Source organism: Gorilla gorilla, chromosome 2 (genome assembly GCF_029281585.2).
Source record: "Gorilla gorilla gorilla isolate KB3781 chromosome 2, NHGRI_mGorGor1-v2.1_pri, whole genome shotgun sequence".
In the NCBI taxonomy this organism is placed as follows: Eukaryota; Metazoa; Chordata; class Mammalia; order Primates; family Hominidae; genus Gorilla; species Gorilla gorilla.
The window spans coordinates 84,409,890-84,427,541 of record NC_086017.1 but is presented as its reverse complement, the minus strand read 5'-3'; the positions used below and the strand labels follow the sequence as shown (position 1 = coordinate 84,427,541).

Genomic DNA, 17,652 nt, shown 5'->3' with positions numbered 1-17,652 from the left:
TATCTTTTCTTTTAAATCAAATTGTCTATTGTTTTCTAGTTTCTAATTTCTACGAATTTGTGGGTGAGAGTAAAATTGGTATGTTGCGAAATGTGTTCTCTTTTCATCTTGTTAAGCCAGACACAGATTATAATATTTCTAATTTGAATGTTTATTTCAAATATGATTATTTCACCTCCCTGATTAAACTTGCAGTTAACCTTTGAAGGGTATTGTTCTGCGACTGATACCCTTAGCCAGACATACAAGATTGACCCCCATACATCTGCAGTCTCATTTCATACCACGCTGAGCTTTGCCACGTGTATTTCATCTCTTTAGTCTTCTTTCTGTTTGTGCAACCCGAGAGCAAAAACATACCATGAGCACCTAAGCCACAGGGCCTTTGCGTATTCTATTTCCTATGCCCAGAGGTGATTGTTAAAATATTTAACCAGCAGTAGGGCATGCATACTGATCAATCCAAAGTGACATGGGCTAGAGCAGAATTCTGGAGGCCCTCTGCTGAGCCTTTTGGTTGGCTCCAGAGAGGTGTGGTGGGGTCCTGGGACAGCATGGAGATAAGTAGTAGTTGATGGGGGAGTAGTGTCCAGACATTAGCTACTCACAAGCCTATCTGCCACCTCATAAATCCATACCAAGTACTTGTCTACACTAGGAAAATTTCTTCCTTCCCTCACTCTGCAGCACATACACACACCTCATTATGTCATCTCTTCTTTTCTTCCTCCGTACCCCAATTCCTCAGAGAAGTTTTCCCTAACCTTCCTGATATTAAAGATGAGGATGATAATGGCAAAGTTACTGCACAATTGTTTGCTAGAGTTTCCCCTTCCTTTCCTGAAATTCCCAACTACCTATTCTTTTTAAGTCTGTTATTCTGTTATTGCCGAATTCCTTCTAAGTTAGATTTCGTGTATATAGTGGATAGCTATAACTTCTGTGAAGAAGGAAGTACCAGTTCAATCAATGTACTCCTCAAGCCTTTGCAGTGTTCTAGTCTTACCCACTGTCCCTAGACTTTCATAGAAATGTCTACCCCTCCACTGTACCTTTCATGTGGGCAATTTATAAATACCCCATACTCATTTAAACAAGGTGTCACTCGCAATAGTTGATAAACTCTATGAGTATGGGGATTATCAGTCTCCTGACAATCTCATCACCACCTCCACCTCCCTCTAGAATTGTAATCCCAGCACCGAAGAGGTACTCAATAAATTTTTATTGAATGAATGAGTTTTCAAAAATAATTTAGAGCTTCTTGGAACACATTTATATGTTTTAAATATAACCAATGTACATGTTATCTTGGGGATGGATTGTTGGGAAGATAATGTTTTTTGAAAACAATCACCTTCTTTATGCCTTCTCATACACTTTCCTGAAACAATTTTCAAATGGTGGCCAGTTCCCATGCTGTGACTTATCCTTTGGTTCCAGTAGAAATGCTTTTCACTCACTTGATGTCCAGTGCAAAGATTTAATCTCCTGTGTGACTCATTCATTGTTCTTAAAGCTCAGCAAGAAACATTGCTTGAAAGCCTCCTGTGAAAGGGTATTTGGAACATTGGAGCAACCAGTGATGGGTAAACTGTGGTTCTACCTTCAGAGATTTATCAATCAATCTAGTAATTTACTCCTTATCTTATTTATAAGAGTTTATAATATTCTCTTTTCCCATTACAATATTAGGATGCAGACCATGTCTTTTTTTCCAAATGACATAGGGCAGAGCTTCATATATTTATTGGAATAGTTTTTGATATTAAAGATGAGGATGATAATGGCAAGGTTACTGCACAATTGTTTGCTAGAGTTTCCCCTTCCTTTCCTGAAATTCCCAACTACCTATTCTTTTTAAGTCTGTTATTCTGTTATTGCCGAATTCCTTCTAAGTTAGATTTCATGTATATAGTGGATAGCTATAACTTCTGTGAAGAAGGAAGTACCAGTTCAATCAATGTACTCCTCAAGCCTTTGCAGTGTTCTAGTCTTACCCATTGTCCCTAGACTTTAGTGCATGTTGCTATCATTTCCTAGTTTCTCATGAGTCTTAGACATATATGTGTATCAGATTAATGTATCTCGTGTTTCACATGCCTTTTATGACTAGTTAGCATTGTATTTTATTAGATAATTTAAAAAATATTATTGGTTTTCCACTCTTATCTATCTATCTATATGTGTATGCATGTTTGTGTGTGTTTCATCTTTCTCCTGATTTTTGGACCACGGTTTCCTCAAATGCATGATTAGAAGAAAAACTATGGCTGTCAGTTATAAATTAAATCTAATCTAGAATGATTTCAGTTATCATTTAAATTAGTAATTGAAAATAATTGTGGACATAGGATATGTCATTGATTGAGCAGAAGGAAGGAAGGAAGGCAAGATACCTGAGACCCTTTGGTCCAAGCAGGGAAAATCAGCCACTGGAAAGGCTTGAGCAGTATAATGATTGATTGAGGTGGAATGTGTGTCTCTCCCTCATATATTTAAATTATTCAATAATTTTGGCCATCAATCACGTGGGACCTGATGCTGTTAAAAATAACTTCAAAAAGCCTGTTTTCTATGCACAGTGTAGCAGACACTACGTGTGCCCTACTCATCCTCTTGCCTTCATCACTCCAGTGCACACACCACTTTTAATAGCTAGCATATACGTTTCTTTCCTTTTTTTTTCCTTTTTCCACCTCTGGAGTTATTTACTGCCCTAGTAGGAGGTTACAAGTACTGGGCAATTACTACTATTATGGGAACTGGTGTAAATACTGCAGCTGCCTTGCCCCTTTGCAAGAATAACTCAGGGATGACTCTTGGATGACTCTTAGGCATTGGTTCTATAGGAACTGGACTTCCAGTCACCCATGGTGTTAGAAGGCTTTATATTTCACCCTTTCTAGGCTGCCTTCCTTTTCCTATCTTACTTCTCCATCCTGTCTGTTTTTGTCCTTCGCTTCCCAAGTAAATTACTTGCACTTGAATTCATTTTGTCTTATTTGTGTTGTGGAACCCAAACTGAGACATGCAGTTTGCAGCAGTGAAGATATTAAGTGAAGGTTAAAGGTCAGTGTTACTACTGTTAAGTTGTTAACCTGCAATTCTGAGAACAGTAGTTCTCAATTGTGTTTTCATTTGTTTCAGATTCCAGTGGACCTAGAGAGAGTGATGCCTAGGCATTCTAGCCGCAATTCCATCTCTTACATCCTACCCAAGAATATATATTAGATTGCAGGCACCTAAGAACATTATTATAGGAATGATGACTTAACATATTATTTTAAGTACATATTTTTCAAGTTGTCATATTTTTATTATCTGAGTTCTTATTATTCGGGACGTACATAATATCTGATTGCATACACCACATGTCAGGAACCCATTGTTGGGAACCACTGTCTACAGGAGGCCGAGTTGTCTCTTAGGGTCAGTGGCAACTAAAACAGCTCAATCAGTAGCAGCTGCTGAATCAGAGAGTTGTACCCGTTCCTTACTAAAGTAGCAAACTTTAAAATCATTAATTCCCTGTGTGGTACCAACTGAATTGTGGGAGTCCAGAGATTTAGGTCTGTGTATCGCGCATACTTGATCATTAACCATGCAGCTTAACTAGTTTTAAGTGGCCACTCAAAATGACACAAGACTTTCACATAATTATTTCCTCTCAACCAACATATTCAAGTTTATGAAAATTAAAGCAAAAAAGAAAATGGTTTCATTTGCAAGGTTCTCAGACTGAACATTTTCTACCATTAGCATTTTAAAATCTGTTTTACACAGCATACATAATTGGGAGCTTTCTGCAGTTTTCTAAAAAAATAGGTCTAAGATGGACATTGATAATGCTATCTATAATTTGCATGCTTTATTAGGAATTCAGAAACTGCATAAATTAGTGCTTCAAGATATCTGCTTATTTGACTCTGTTAGTTTTGCCAGAATGCTATCGTTAGAGAAAATGGAAAAAGTTAGAATTTTAGGTTAATGTTTTCTTTCTTGAAATTATCTAGCAAAATTTTTAATAATTAATATATTAAAATTTAATATTTTAGTATTGGTAAACATTTCAAATTCTATAAGATCGTTTCCATCTACCTATGAGTTACATGTTTTTTAAGTATCTACATTTCAAGCGTCCTCTATTTTGTATCAAAACAGATTTGTTTTATCTGAGGGTTTTCAGTGTCTCCAAATGATAAACCGTTTTTATGAAAAGAAGAAAATCTCTTTTTTAAAGCAGCTTTTTTTTTTAACGAACTTCTTTGTACATATATTTTACAGATTAAAGGATTTACCTGAAGACAAAGCATTCTATTCATCAGAGACTGGACAAGAGTTACTCTTGCATTTGGCAATTAAAGATGATGTTTCCATGGAAACAGTTGATCCTGCTTTCATTCATTGGCTGCTTAGGAGGTAAAAAAAATCCCGTATTTTCTAAGTTGAGGTTAGAAGTATACTCGAGTCATATGCTTACATAATTTTTAGATGTTGAAATAAGACTTAACCAGTAGCAAAGAAAAACAAATGTTTTTCCCCCCAAAAGGAAAATTTAAATTCTCTAATCTGATAATTGGGTTCTTATTCCTTCCCTTATTTTTGTAAGCCATTTTTATTTCCATAGCAAATATAATGACATCTGATATTACAGATCTACTGTAATATTATGCTTTGGTATTATGAATATAACATCAAATTTGAGCATGTTAATTTGTGACTTTTTTTTTCCAAAGGAACTTAAAGAGGTGAGATCTCACATATAAAGGAGCATATAAATTTAAAAAGTGCTGGTATTTTCATATGTTTTACTTTTAGCAAATAACTTATCTAAAGGACCAAAACTGAATATAGATACAATTTTCTTTTTTAATTTTGGAAAATTTGAAATTTAGAATAAAGTAGAAAGAAAAAAATGAAAAAAAATTATCGTCTTTGACACATACAAAAGCAACTATTACAAATCATTTGTTGTATTTTCTTTTGTTAATTTTATTTTATTTTCTGGAGAAATAAGTAAGTGAAGAGTTTTTTTAAAATAGTGTATATAAAACTAACTTTTTGTTTATTTTATTTTGTTTTCCCTCTTTTTATGATATTCTCAAGCACCAAAAAAGCTGAAATAATAATACAATGAATGAATACATCTGTAGGTATCATTGAGATGTAGCTATTGTACCATTTTACTGTATTTCTTCTGTATATATGTGTGTGAATGTGTGCTTTTTCCTTTTTTTTTAATCTGTCTACTTATTTTGGCTAACCCATTTGAAAGTAAGTCATAGAAAGCATTACTCCTAAAATTCAATACTCATCTCCTTAGAAGACCACTTTTCTACATAAACATAATTTCGTCATGATACCTGAGGAACCTAAGAAAAAAGTAGCTTGAGACTTTTCTAAAAGAAGAAAATAAGTGCGGAATGAGGCCAAATGGAGTAGTCAGGTAAAACGCATGTTATTTAAAGACATGAATAGATTGGAATAGACTTTTGGGCTCTTATGTCAAAGTTCAAACATGCTTCAAAGATTTACATGATAATATATAGCAAAAATCCATAATCAATAATAGTTACAGATTAAAATCTTTAACTTTTAAAAGAAAGAGGTTTTTTGTAGTTTTTACACATTTTTACTGTGATGCCTCAATTTTGTTCCTAAAACATTTTCATTGACTGCTACTCATCAAGTACTGAGGACAAAAAGAATAGTTGTTTAAAAATTTCTGACTTTCAAATGGGCTTTGGAAAAAGTTCAATATGGTAAAATATTTTATTCTTGGAGTCTTTTCTTCATTTATAAAGTTTCAAATGTAATCTCTGTTTTAGGAAAAGGAGAAAAAGTGACACAAAATATACTGCAGCAGTATTACTGTTTATGATATGAAATTTTGTAAAAGCAATGTTGAAATTTTCCAAATAGTTGAGGAGACTTTCACAGAAAGACATACTCAGAAAGAGGAAGACATTCTTAGAAAGTAGAAAGGCAGCAAAAGAAAATGAGATCAGCTTTTAAAAGGTTTCACATTTTTAGTTGTAATTTTACATTATGTGCGATTTGTATTGTGTTTCAGCATTTTTGAGAAATGTTTTACATATTTACGAACAAATATATAGAAAAAGCAGTGTCCACTTTAGTAAGATGTGAAGACATCATAAAGAATTTAAAGGTCAACTTATTCTCTAGATATGGTGGTAAAACGTTATAAGGATTTGTAAGGGAGAATTGGATTAATTTACATGTGACAAATTGTATGTAATTATATATATTTGCACATATATGTACATATGTTTCCATGTGTGTGTAATTATACATGCAAATATATGTAACGTGTGGACCCCTGAACTTTATGTTTTCCTCTTTAGGGAATTAGAAAGGCAGTGGAGGCCTATGTCCATATAAATATACACTTAAGCCTATTATAATTGAGACTACAGATCATACTATATGAGAGAATTTAGATTACCTTCATGAAATTAGTTTTTAAAAATTATCAATACTATAATGAAGGATAAAAGACATGGTCACCAAACAGGAACATTGGCTTACTTTAGTATTGTAGATTTAGTCATGGACAACATATGCCCACAAAATTCACATATTTGGGCTGCTTGTTTTCACAGTGATAGTTGCAATGTATGCAAATACAGCCCAAGACTGCTGACACACATCTTCAAATGCTTTCAATCATAGCATTCTTCTGTTCTATGTCATGCAAATGTGAATGAATTTCTGTACTAGTCTTCCCTTAATAGTGATTAAGGAATGCTTTGAAAGCAAAATAAACTTTTCAAGTTCTTCCTGAAATGATTGAGGAGTATTTTTCATTTGGTGGGTTTAATAACACCACTCTTACAATCACTGAGAAAATGATCAAGAATGCCTCTGGACTGCAGTTAATCTCAAAGCAGATTTGGAACTTTGTGAGTTTGTGGTGTTGGATGTGGCACTTCGAGTAAGCAATTGTCATAAACTCAAGTGGCTGTCATTTCTTCTGTAGTATTTGTACACAGTGTAATATGATTTGATAGCATTGATACTGGTGGAATGGAGATGTCACTGATCCCTGCATATAAATCTTGACTTTCTCCATGTTTTTACAGATAAACTTATTTCAAATCATCCCCTCTATTGCAGCAGACTAAATCTTGAATTGCTTTTCATTTATACCATTTAAATCTTGACAGTTTATCAGAGTACGCATGTGAGAATCAGTAAAAGATGCGGACACTGTTGGTGTATTTTGTTCTTATAACCTTGATCATTGATTACTCCACATATTGGATATTTTGTAAGCTTCATGGTGACTAAGAAGGCATGTGGGGAACTTAAAAAATATATTGCAAGTGCTATTAGAGTTCAACAAACATTTAAGGTTAAATACAACCCACAATTTTATTTAGTTCTTAAAATAGCAGTCTCAAAAGTATCTGTTAGTTAGTTAACTGACTCCTGCAAATAAAGTGCTCACTCAAATGAATTTAATTGACTGTTGCCTAAGTGTTAAGCTGTCTTAAAGTACTCATCACATAAAAGTGTTTTTAAATACCCCTGAGTAGGAAGTCTGTTGAAAGCAAAAGAATGGAAGCTGGTATATTCACAAGGGGTGGGTATCATTGCAGGAGATCAGGATAGGGAGGTGTTTGCCTGGTGACAGCAACAGAGGAGAAGGTTTAAGGATGAAGTATGGAGAATTAAATGAAAGGGGCAGGCCGGAACCTAGGGTGAAGTGGGAGAGCTTACAAAAGATTGAACAGAGATGTGGAAGGATCTCTAGTGCAGCAGGATATCATGGAAATTGAGGAAGCAGTTCAGGAAAAGGGAGAGGTGGAAGAAGAGGATGTCTGAGGAAAAGCCACTGAGGCTTGTGAGTAGGAAGCCTTGAATTACTGGAATGTAGGGCTTTAAGGGGGGAAGAAAATACATTGAGGTCCATAATACTTTGATAAAACTGAATTATACTTACTGACATGTACACATGTATACAGTTGACCCTAGCACAATATGGGTGTTAGTGTTACTGAACGGACAGTTCAGTAAATGAACCGTCTGCTTTCCTGGTGCAGTAAAGCCAAACATCCACACCAAGGCTTTGCAGTGGGAGAAAGGAGAGTGTTTATTTGCAGGCAGTCAAGCAAGGAGAATTGGTCAGCTTATACTTAAGACCTGACCTCCTCAGTGGCTTATAAGCAAGAGTTTTTAAAGGTAGTAATAAATTTCAGAAAAGCAGAAGTTAAAGGCCAGATCGTAAGTCAGCACATGCAGGTTATACATTGGTTTGGCCTAAAAAGGTGGGTATCTTGAAGCAAGAGGAGAGGGAGGTTACAGGTCCCTCTCCTAGATGGATTCTGGCTCTCTGATTTGAGTTTCATTAAGAAAGTGAAGCTTTGTCTAAAAACTTGGAGTCAGGAGAAAGGACTGTTAAGGTCTGGCCTGTGGGCATGACTTCCTCTGGGGCCCTCAGGAAGAAATTTAGAACCAGGAACTGTGGCCAGGGTTCAGTCCTCATTTCCCCCTTATCGGAGGTCTATAGGCCAGAGGTTCCATTTGGTAAAGTTCCCTCTTACTGAAAAACAGCTCAGGGACATATATTAACATGTTGCCTTTAGTTTCTAGAGGAGCCAGACATCTTGTGACTCCAACTTCCTTGGATATTGTTTTAAGCTATTACTATGTTCTTACTTACCAAGTTGCTCATTTACTTATCAGGGCTAGCTCAGCGCCTGGAATTTCCGTTGAAGGAACTCAAGATTTTTCTTTACTTCTATGCTTGGGAAGGCCTGGCAGGCCCCTAAGAAGGATCTCTGCCCCATCTCAATAGGTGTGTTGACCATCCCCCCAAGTATGAAAATCTATGTATAACTTTTAACTCCCCCAAAACTTAACTGTTATACTTAGAGCCTACTGTTGACCAGAAGTCTTACCAATAAAATAGTCAATTAACACATATTTGGTATGTTATATGTATTATATTCTGTATTCTTACAGTAAAGTAAGCTAGAAAAAAGACAATGTTATTAAGAAAATTATAAGGAAGAGAAAATGTAGTTACTATTCATTAAGTGGAAGTGGATCATCCTAAAGGTCTTCATCCTCATTATCTTCACATTGAGTAGACTGGGGAGGAAGAAGAAGAAGGAGGGTTGCTCTTGCTGTCTCAGGGGTGGCAGAGGCAAAAGAAAATCCATGCAAATGTGGGCTTGTGCAATTCAAAGCTGTGTAGTTCAGAAGTCAACTGTATTTACATGCATATCTGTGTGCATTCCAGGCCTGCCCATGTTGTAGATGGCACAGTGAGATCTAGAGCATTTCAGGTGCTTGTTCAAAGTCACATAGCTTGTTATTGATTCAGTAAAGCTTTTTCTAGACTGCCTGAATTTTCATCTAGGGGGTTTTCAGCTGCACTAACCTTTCATCTGTATGGTGTGTTGTACATTCTTCTACAGAAAAGAACCAAGTGGTTCCTCCTTGGTGGTGGGTAAGGGAGACTGTTGATACTTATCAGCGACTGGGAGACAGATGTGTGTGTGCACAAAGACCTGGGTGTGCACTGAGAGGAGTTGAGGAGAGTTGTCTTTTGAAAATATCTCTGAAGATTTTCAACTAATAAGTGTTCTCAAGGTGAAAAGCCTTAAGTGAATGGTCAAACCCTGAACTTCCCAGGAAGGCTGGGTTGCTGAAAGGAAAATGAATTCTTTCGGATAGAGCTGCTTCTAAGTCAAACAAAACTTGAGGGTTCATTGAGATCAACTGGCTAGGAATTTCCTTGACATGCCAACTGGCTTAGTGAATCAGAATTTCATTCACAGTGTAGATATTTGATATGTTCAAGCCCTGGCTGCTATGTTGACCTACCTTGTTTTTCCCTCTTGAAGACTGTACACTGCTCTTTCGGAATGAATAGTGAACACATACTAATGGTTTCTTGCGTCAAATAATTCTTGCTGATTTATTTCACCCACTACTGAGTATTTGGGAGATTGGGTCCTTAAACAGGATGTGTATTTCCTTTATAGTATGTGTATGCCATCTTGCCAATAATGATATGAGTTTGATGGTATGAAAATGCTCACCAGTGTGGAAAGAGGCCATTTCCTCATGATTATCAGTTACCAGTCATTGTCTTGAAGCTTGCATACAAGTAATGACCACTATCACTTGACCATCTTCAGAGGTGGGCCCTGTGTGAGGTATTTTACATATGTTTTTCTGTAATTCTCATTTTAACTGTGCAGTGTCTATCTCTCACATACTTTCTATGTTCTGTTTCCTCTGAGTTTTAAAAATTTTCTTTTTGCTTGATATAACATTCAGACTCTATGGAGTGAAAAATCCTGTGGGGTATCCCTTGAGGGTCCCTTCCTCTATTAACTAGAGGACTTTTCCAGTGTTTATTCTTTTCAAACTTCCCACATACCCAACTCCCTCCCCGCATCCAGAAATTCAAAGCTTGAACATAAGAAAATATTCATTTCTAAGGACCATTTCTGCATTCTGTATTACTTTTGAGGCAAAATTCTAACTCGAAAAATGGTTGCATATTTTAATTTGAGAACTGGCAGAGCTCCCTGCTCTTGTTTTGTTAGGCCTAAGTTGCTGTGTGTCTTCTCTTTTCCCACAGATAGGTATGTAAAACAATTTATTTTCACTTCTCTGCATTTTGCTTCCTTTGAATATCAACCAATACTAAGTTTGAGACAATGCATAGTGAAAGAACTCTGTGATTACAAATCTAACACTGGATACTATTTTAAATAGAGATATTTTGCATTTAAAATTATTTTGCAAGAACTATATACAGTAGAGAAAAATCAAGTTACACATGCATCCCTACATATATAAGCATCTGGTTGTGTAATTGGATGAAACTATGGGAGAAGATAGAGTCATTTTATCTTTTATGGTATTATTCTTATCATTTTAAAGCAGTGTCACGTTAATGAACAACTTTTAGAAGTTATTTGCCAACTGTGGTAAGGAAAAGTATAGCCCAGATATTTTCCTAAGGTGGCTGATTGTGTAATGGTTGCCAGTTTTTTCATTTGCCTTAAGACCAACTAATAATGGCTACAAAAACATCATATTAATTTCTTTGAAGAGTGTACAGTGAAATGGCAAATGACTTCTAGAAATGGAGAGATTGTTAGAATTTATTTCTCTATCAGTAGATAAATACATAAATGAAGATTATTCAACATCCTTTTTATTGATTCCTTGGTCTGTCAAATTGTTGACAATTATTGGAGCATATTATCACTACCATTGCATTACAAATTCAGTTGTCCAATTTTGTATCATTGTGATCCCACTATGCACATGTGATTTCATGTTAGACGGTTAAGGCTGAAATATTGGTGAATATGACATCTTTCCTCAATGTTCTATTAGTTTTCAAAAAATAACACTTTATTAAATATTAAACACTGATTTTTGGTTATACTACATTGTTGATATTTATCACTTGAAAAGAAGGAAAATAATAAACCTGATGTTGACCAAAAAAAAAAAGTCAAAAAAATTCTGTACCCCTAGCTGGCCATTAGACTTCCCAATGTGTTTCCAACTTCTGCCTGGCAACTAAGGAAGTAAGCTCTTGTCTTGGCATTTGACTTATTACTTTCTCTTTATACCATCTGGGCTTACTTTATTTATAGGACTAGGGGTGACAAAAGTAATATTCCTACCTGTCACTTTAATAGGAGGCAATTTATTCCTCTTAACTACAAGGACAGTTCAAAACAAACTTTTTGCACAGGCTGACCTGGGCCTCAGCTAATGGTGAGTGCCCTTGTGAAACTATTTCTTTTTAGGAAGCTGCTCTTTTTTTTTTTTTTTTTTTTGGACTCCTCGCACAGCCATTGAAGATCCAGCCCTTATTTGTGGAAGCTCTTGAGGGCTAGTTATGGGGGTGTGAAATGGTGTGTTAACACATGAAACCATATTCCCTGAACTTTGTGACTGTTTGATTTCTTTATCTGGACAGCTTTCTAGTGTCTGCTGACCTGAGAGAGTGGAATATGTAGGCTGCCATTTTATAAATGGCTCTGGTTAGTTACTCATTGTTTATTCTAAGCATGTGTACATTATTTGCTCCTCCAATCTTATAAGCAGGGAGGTTGTGGTGAAAGCTGCTATTGGCTGAACTTAAGGCATCAGGCAACTCTGGGATCAGTTGCTGCCATTGTGACATTGATTGGTGTCACTTGTGGACATGGAAGCACTGGTACGATTAACGTTTTAGTCCAAAAGCACGTGAATCCTGGGAATAGTCTTTTCCTTTTTTACTTTGTTCATGGCAACATCATTCATTCTGTCTTGTTCTGAAAACTTTTTTGATTTAAAGGGCAGTCTGAGTATGTCACCCAGTAAGTAAAGGGAGATGGCAACATTTGTGTGTTTTTACGTTAGCCTTAAGCTTTTGAAGCAGAGCTCCTAGATTTTGTCTCCAAATAAGTTTTCCATTATTAAATTTTTAGTGGATATTAAAATACCTTGCATGACTTCTTCACTCTATGGCAAAATAGAACTTCTCATTCTTATCCCATGAGTGTGTGTGAGCAAGTGTCTGCACACTTGCAAGCGATATTTAAGCTCAGACATATGTACAAAACGAGAGAGAAGTGGTATTAAGTGGAGCATAATTATGTAGATAATTATGAAGCATTGACTGTTGAACAGTGTGCTGTGTGGGTTTCTGAGTGAACATCTATTTTTTCATTAAGGAATAATTTTACTGCGGTATATACAAGGCCACAAATGACATGTTTCTTTCTTTCTTTCTTTTTTTTTTTTTTTTGCTTGATTATGCAGCCAAACAAATGAGAATACTCAGTGCTATGGCCGTTATTTCTATTATGGGAGAAAATAAATAACAGTATAAAAGAATCTAATGCTTTTTTTCTGCCTCATGGGGTTTTTGAAAGCTCTTTGCTGCTTATTTTGTTGAGTTTCCCATTGATACTACTTTGGTGAGTAATTATTTGAAGAAGGGGTAGAAAGTAAATACTTGCTGGAGAATTGTCTCTCAATGAGAACTGATCCAGTGGGCATTATACTGATTCCCCCTTTTCCCCCTCTTTTTGAAGTTACTACCTTCCACAGATTAATAGGAACCTTTTGTCTCAGACTTAATACTTGCATTTATTTGCTCAAACCAGATAACTGAACACAGGTACCAGTATTCACAACTACCATGAAGATAACGACAATTCCATCCTATTTTTCAGGCCATGTATATAGGAGGCTATAGTGAATAAAATCCCATAGTAGACTGCTTCCCATAAATTATGATTCCTCAGTCAGAGGTAATTAAAAGTTTGATGCAACGCTAAGTAAACAATATGCAATAATAATATCAAATAACATTTATTGCATTGCCACTGCTGCAATGAAAAAAATACTGCTTATCTTTGCATCAAAAATCCTATGTTATAGATATCATTCCCATATAACAGTAGAGAATTCAGTGGCTCAGAGAGCTTGAATGACTTGCCTAAAGCTAAATGGAATATTAGTGGGGAAAAAAATCATGTTTATTGTGGTCCAGAGTCGCTGTTCCTCCTAGTAGACATGATCTTTCCTAAAGCTGGGGTCAGCAGAATTTTTCATAACATGTGCTAGATAGTAAATATTCTCAGCTTTGTGGGCCATGTAGTCTCTGTCATAACTACTCAACTCTGCCCTTGTAATGTGTAAAACAGCTATAGACAATATATAAACAAGTCAGTGTGGCTGTGTTCCAATAACATTTTATTTATGGACATTAAAATTCAAATTTTGTATAATTTTCACATGTTATGAAATGTTCCTTTGTTTGTTTTTAGAGACAGGGGTCTCACTTCATCACCCAAGCTGAAGTGTAGTGGTAAGATCATAGTTCACTATAACCTTGAACACCTGGGCCCAGCAATCCCCTGGCTTCAGCCCTCCCAAGTAGCTGGGACTACAGGCACACCACCACGCCAGGCTAATTTATTTATTTATTTATCTTACTTCTTGTAGAGATGTGTTGAATTGAATTTCTGATAAAGTGGTATTATAGTTAGATGTACCTTCAAGACTTTATGCCTTGAAGGATAAAGGGCAAAAATATTCCAGGAGGAAGAATGACATAAATCAATCCAAGATATGTTATTTGATAAACCAACTTATTTTGCAAGTAATTATATGTGAATTTCTTGCTGACATCCATGGGTGTCTTACTCCCTGTAGGGCTATAGTCTATGAATATGGAAATTGTGCTCTGTCAATATGGAACTGCTGAATTGAAGATTGCTAGACCTTTGATTTTTTGTTTGTAAGAAGGTGAAATTTGACCTTAGGCCTAAATCTCCGGATTTTTTTTTAAATGAAGCCATTCAATTTAAAGGAAGTGTTTTCTCCCCTCCTGAAATTCTTTGATCCAAATTTAAGAAGTGTTCAAGATAGATTTGGCCCAATAGCCACCATCGTGCAGCTCTGCAAACTTAAATTCCCAATATCTATGATAGGTCATATACGTATCATATGATTGTAGAATTTGTGATTTGCAAAAACTTGAAAAAAACAAAATAGCCCAGGTTCTATCTGAAAAGCAGACCCAAAGCTCAAACGGAGATTAAGGGACCGAGATGTGGAATGTGTCCAGGCAGCCAGCAGGTGACTGATTTGAATCCTAACTTTGGAAGATTTAGATTAAAGTAAGAATTGCTTGTTGATTACTTGTTAACTAAATTCATAGCTTGCATAAATGATTTCTCATAGATTTGGGGATATTTTGCCAAAAGATACATTCCGTAGGAATAGTAAGGCCTTTGCAAATGCTGACCCTTCCTGAAGGTAACTTTAACCACAGTAAACATTCTTAGAGATTTGAGTAAGTGAAACACCAAGCAGAACTCAGCATTTCTGTTTTGTTTTGTTTTAATGTCTCAGGCAGCTGTTACTTTCAAACAAGTCATTAAAATGCAGAAAAGGATTTTAGTTCAGCACTCTGAGGTTTGCAAAAGATTACTATTAGGGCGCTATTGCTGTTGAAAGTGCTATTTTTGTATGTACTTTCATGAAGCTAGTCCTGTCTTGTACCTGTACTGATGGTACTCAGAAGGGTGTGCACGGGGTGTAGATGATCAAGAATCTGCAAACTGCCTGACAGAAATAACTGCCTCTGTAAGGACACAGTGAAGGTGTTTCATGAGAGTCATAGACACATTTACTGAATTCGCTTCCGTTATATGTTCATATTTTTATATAATGAACTGTTTTATAGTTGGATGCATAAATTACAGTTGGAGTTAAGTGAATCTGATTAGGGTGGTCTCAGGAAAGTCCGAAGTCTTTCTGTGATCAGCTATAACATTTTGTAAATTAAAACCATCTGCAATGATGCTTAAGTAAACACACCTACAGACCCAGGGAGATTCCCAGACAATTGCTAATTTACTAAGTTTTCATATGTATATATATGAAAACTTATATATATGTATATAAAATAGGTATGCTAAGAGGTTAGAAGAAGTGTGTGTTAAATATGGTCACTATCTTCTGAAAGTATAAAGCCCGGGGATGAGGATAAGAGTGAAAAACAAGTAAATGTAATATATTATAGGATAATGATGTTGTGATGAGTAAAATACACAAACATTGTTGTAGGAATTCAGAATGAGGAACGATTACTACAAGGGAGATAATGAGGGAGAATGAATGAAAGAATTGAGAGCAGAGTTTCCTCAGACTTCCTTACACAATTTGGTGGCTTCTCATACATACTGCCAAATGCTTCTTCCAAAACGGTGGTACCAAAAAAGTGTAGAGAGATTCCGGTTTAACTCATCCTCTCCAGCCCTGTGGGTTACTTATTTATAATCTGTGCCATTATTAAGGAAAGCAATAGGAATTAAAAGGAAGCCGGGCACAGTGGCTCATGCCTGTAATCCCAGCACTTTGGGAAGCCAAGGCAGGTGGAGGTCAGGAGTTTGAGACCAGCCTGGCCAACATGGCGAAACCCCGTCTCTACTAAAAATACAAAAATTAGTTGTGCGTGATGGCGTGTGCCCATAATCCCAGCTACTCAGGAGGCTGAGGCAGGAGAATTGCTTGAACTCGGGATGTGGAGGTTGCATCACTGCACTCCAGCCTGGGCAACAGAGCAAGACCCCATGTCAAAAAAAAAAAAAAAAAAGAAAGGAAAGGAGCACCACTTTTTTATTCAGAGTGCTTAATAGTCACTTAGAATTAGGTGATTTAGCAAATGCAAAGTGTGTAATACTGGGCCTAGCATCCCATGTTTATTTTCCCTCCATAGGTTGACATTTTAGAATGTCCATATGTTTATTAACTAAGAATATATAATGAAGAGGGATTTTGTTCCATACTGTATAGCTCTAAGAAACAATGCTTCTGAAAACAAAATAAAATATGTTTTTGTTTGCCAACATTATTGGCAATACACAGTATTTCTCTTCTCCCTGAGGCTACAGAGGTAGCAGTTCAGTAGATTTGAGGAGGGCTCTCTTGTCTTTACTGTATCTTGGGCCCAGTGATACTCTTTCGATTTTTAAGATGCTTATGTTTTTTCTTACATTGCCAAGGTTAGTTTCATTCCTAAGAAAAGGAAATGAAAGAAATATCTTGCAGTTGTCACCCATTCCCTCCTAAAATAATCTGGGGCACTGGTGGCAGGAGAGAAGGTTTCTAGACCAAAGCTTATCAAATTGGGGATAAGAACCCGTTGATGTTGTGATGATATGAACATAGTAGTAGTTTATGTCTAGCATTTTTAAAAGTAGGATAAAGCACATCAGATGGAATAGAATAGAGTAGAATAGAATATAAAGGAAAAAAGTTAACAGTCCAGCGTGCAGTAAGGATTAGTATTATTTGAAGAAATCTTTTTATCAGTTGTATGTTTACTTTATCAGTTGTATGTTTATCAGTTGTATGCTTACTGTGTCTACAATTAATCATGATGATAATTACATTTTTAATTGTGAATCAATTAAAAATAAATTTAACAAATGTAAGCCTAGGCAACTCTAAGACATACCCCAATCTCCACACCCCATAGTTCCAGATGCATTTTGGGGAAAGTTGTTGTAATAGTCCGTTTTCATACTGCTATTAAGAACTGCCAGAGACTGGGTAATTTATAAAGAAAAGAGGCCTAATTGAATCAGATGGCTGAGGAGGCCTCAGGAAACTTACAATCATGGCAGAAGGCAAAGAAGCAGCAAGGCATTTCTTCACATGGTGTCAGGAAGGAGAAGAGCCGAGCAAAGGGAGAAGAGTCTCTTATAAAACCTTCAGATCTCATGAGAACTCACTCACTATCACTAGAACAGCATGGGGAAACTGTCCGCATAATTCAGTTACCTCAACACATGGGGATTATGGGGATTACAATTCAAGATGAGATTTGGGTGGGGACACAAAGCCTACTCATATCAGTTATCCTTTCTGTTCTGCTTCCTTAGACCTTCATATCTTACCCCACAACCCGACTCAATCCCTCTCAGTAGTCTGGAAGTATAAAATCAGGATCCTCACTTAAGAAAAAGAAACAGGGAGGCCAGGTGCGGTGGCTCATGCCTATAATCCTAGCACTTTGGGAGGCCGAGGCGAATGGATTGCCTGAGCTCAGGAGTTCGAGACCAGCCTGGGCAACACAGGGAA

General features: G+C 36.3%; 1 protein-coding gene across 9 annotated transcripts in view; it reads left to right on the top strand.

The window, feature by feature from the left end:
* The window catches only part of CNTN3 (contactin 3), a 383,448-nt gene that overhangs the window by 91,030 nt on the left and 274,766 nt on the right, over window positions 1-17,652 (top strand). For all 9 annotated transcript variants that reach the window (XM_063703922.1, XM_063703924.1, XM_055381198.2 and 6 more), the window contains exon 2: window positions 4,288-4,422. In XM_063703922.1, coding sequence (XP_063559992.1) covers window positions 4,368-4,422 — 55 coding nt within the window. In that variant the 5' untranslated portion in view covers window positions 4,288-4,367. The remainder of the gene's footprint in view (window positions 1-4,287; window positions 4,423-17,652) is intronic.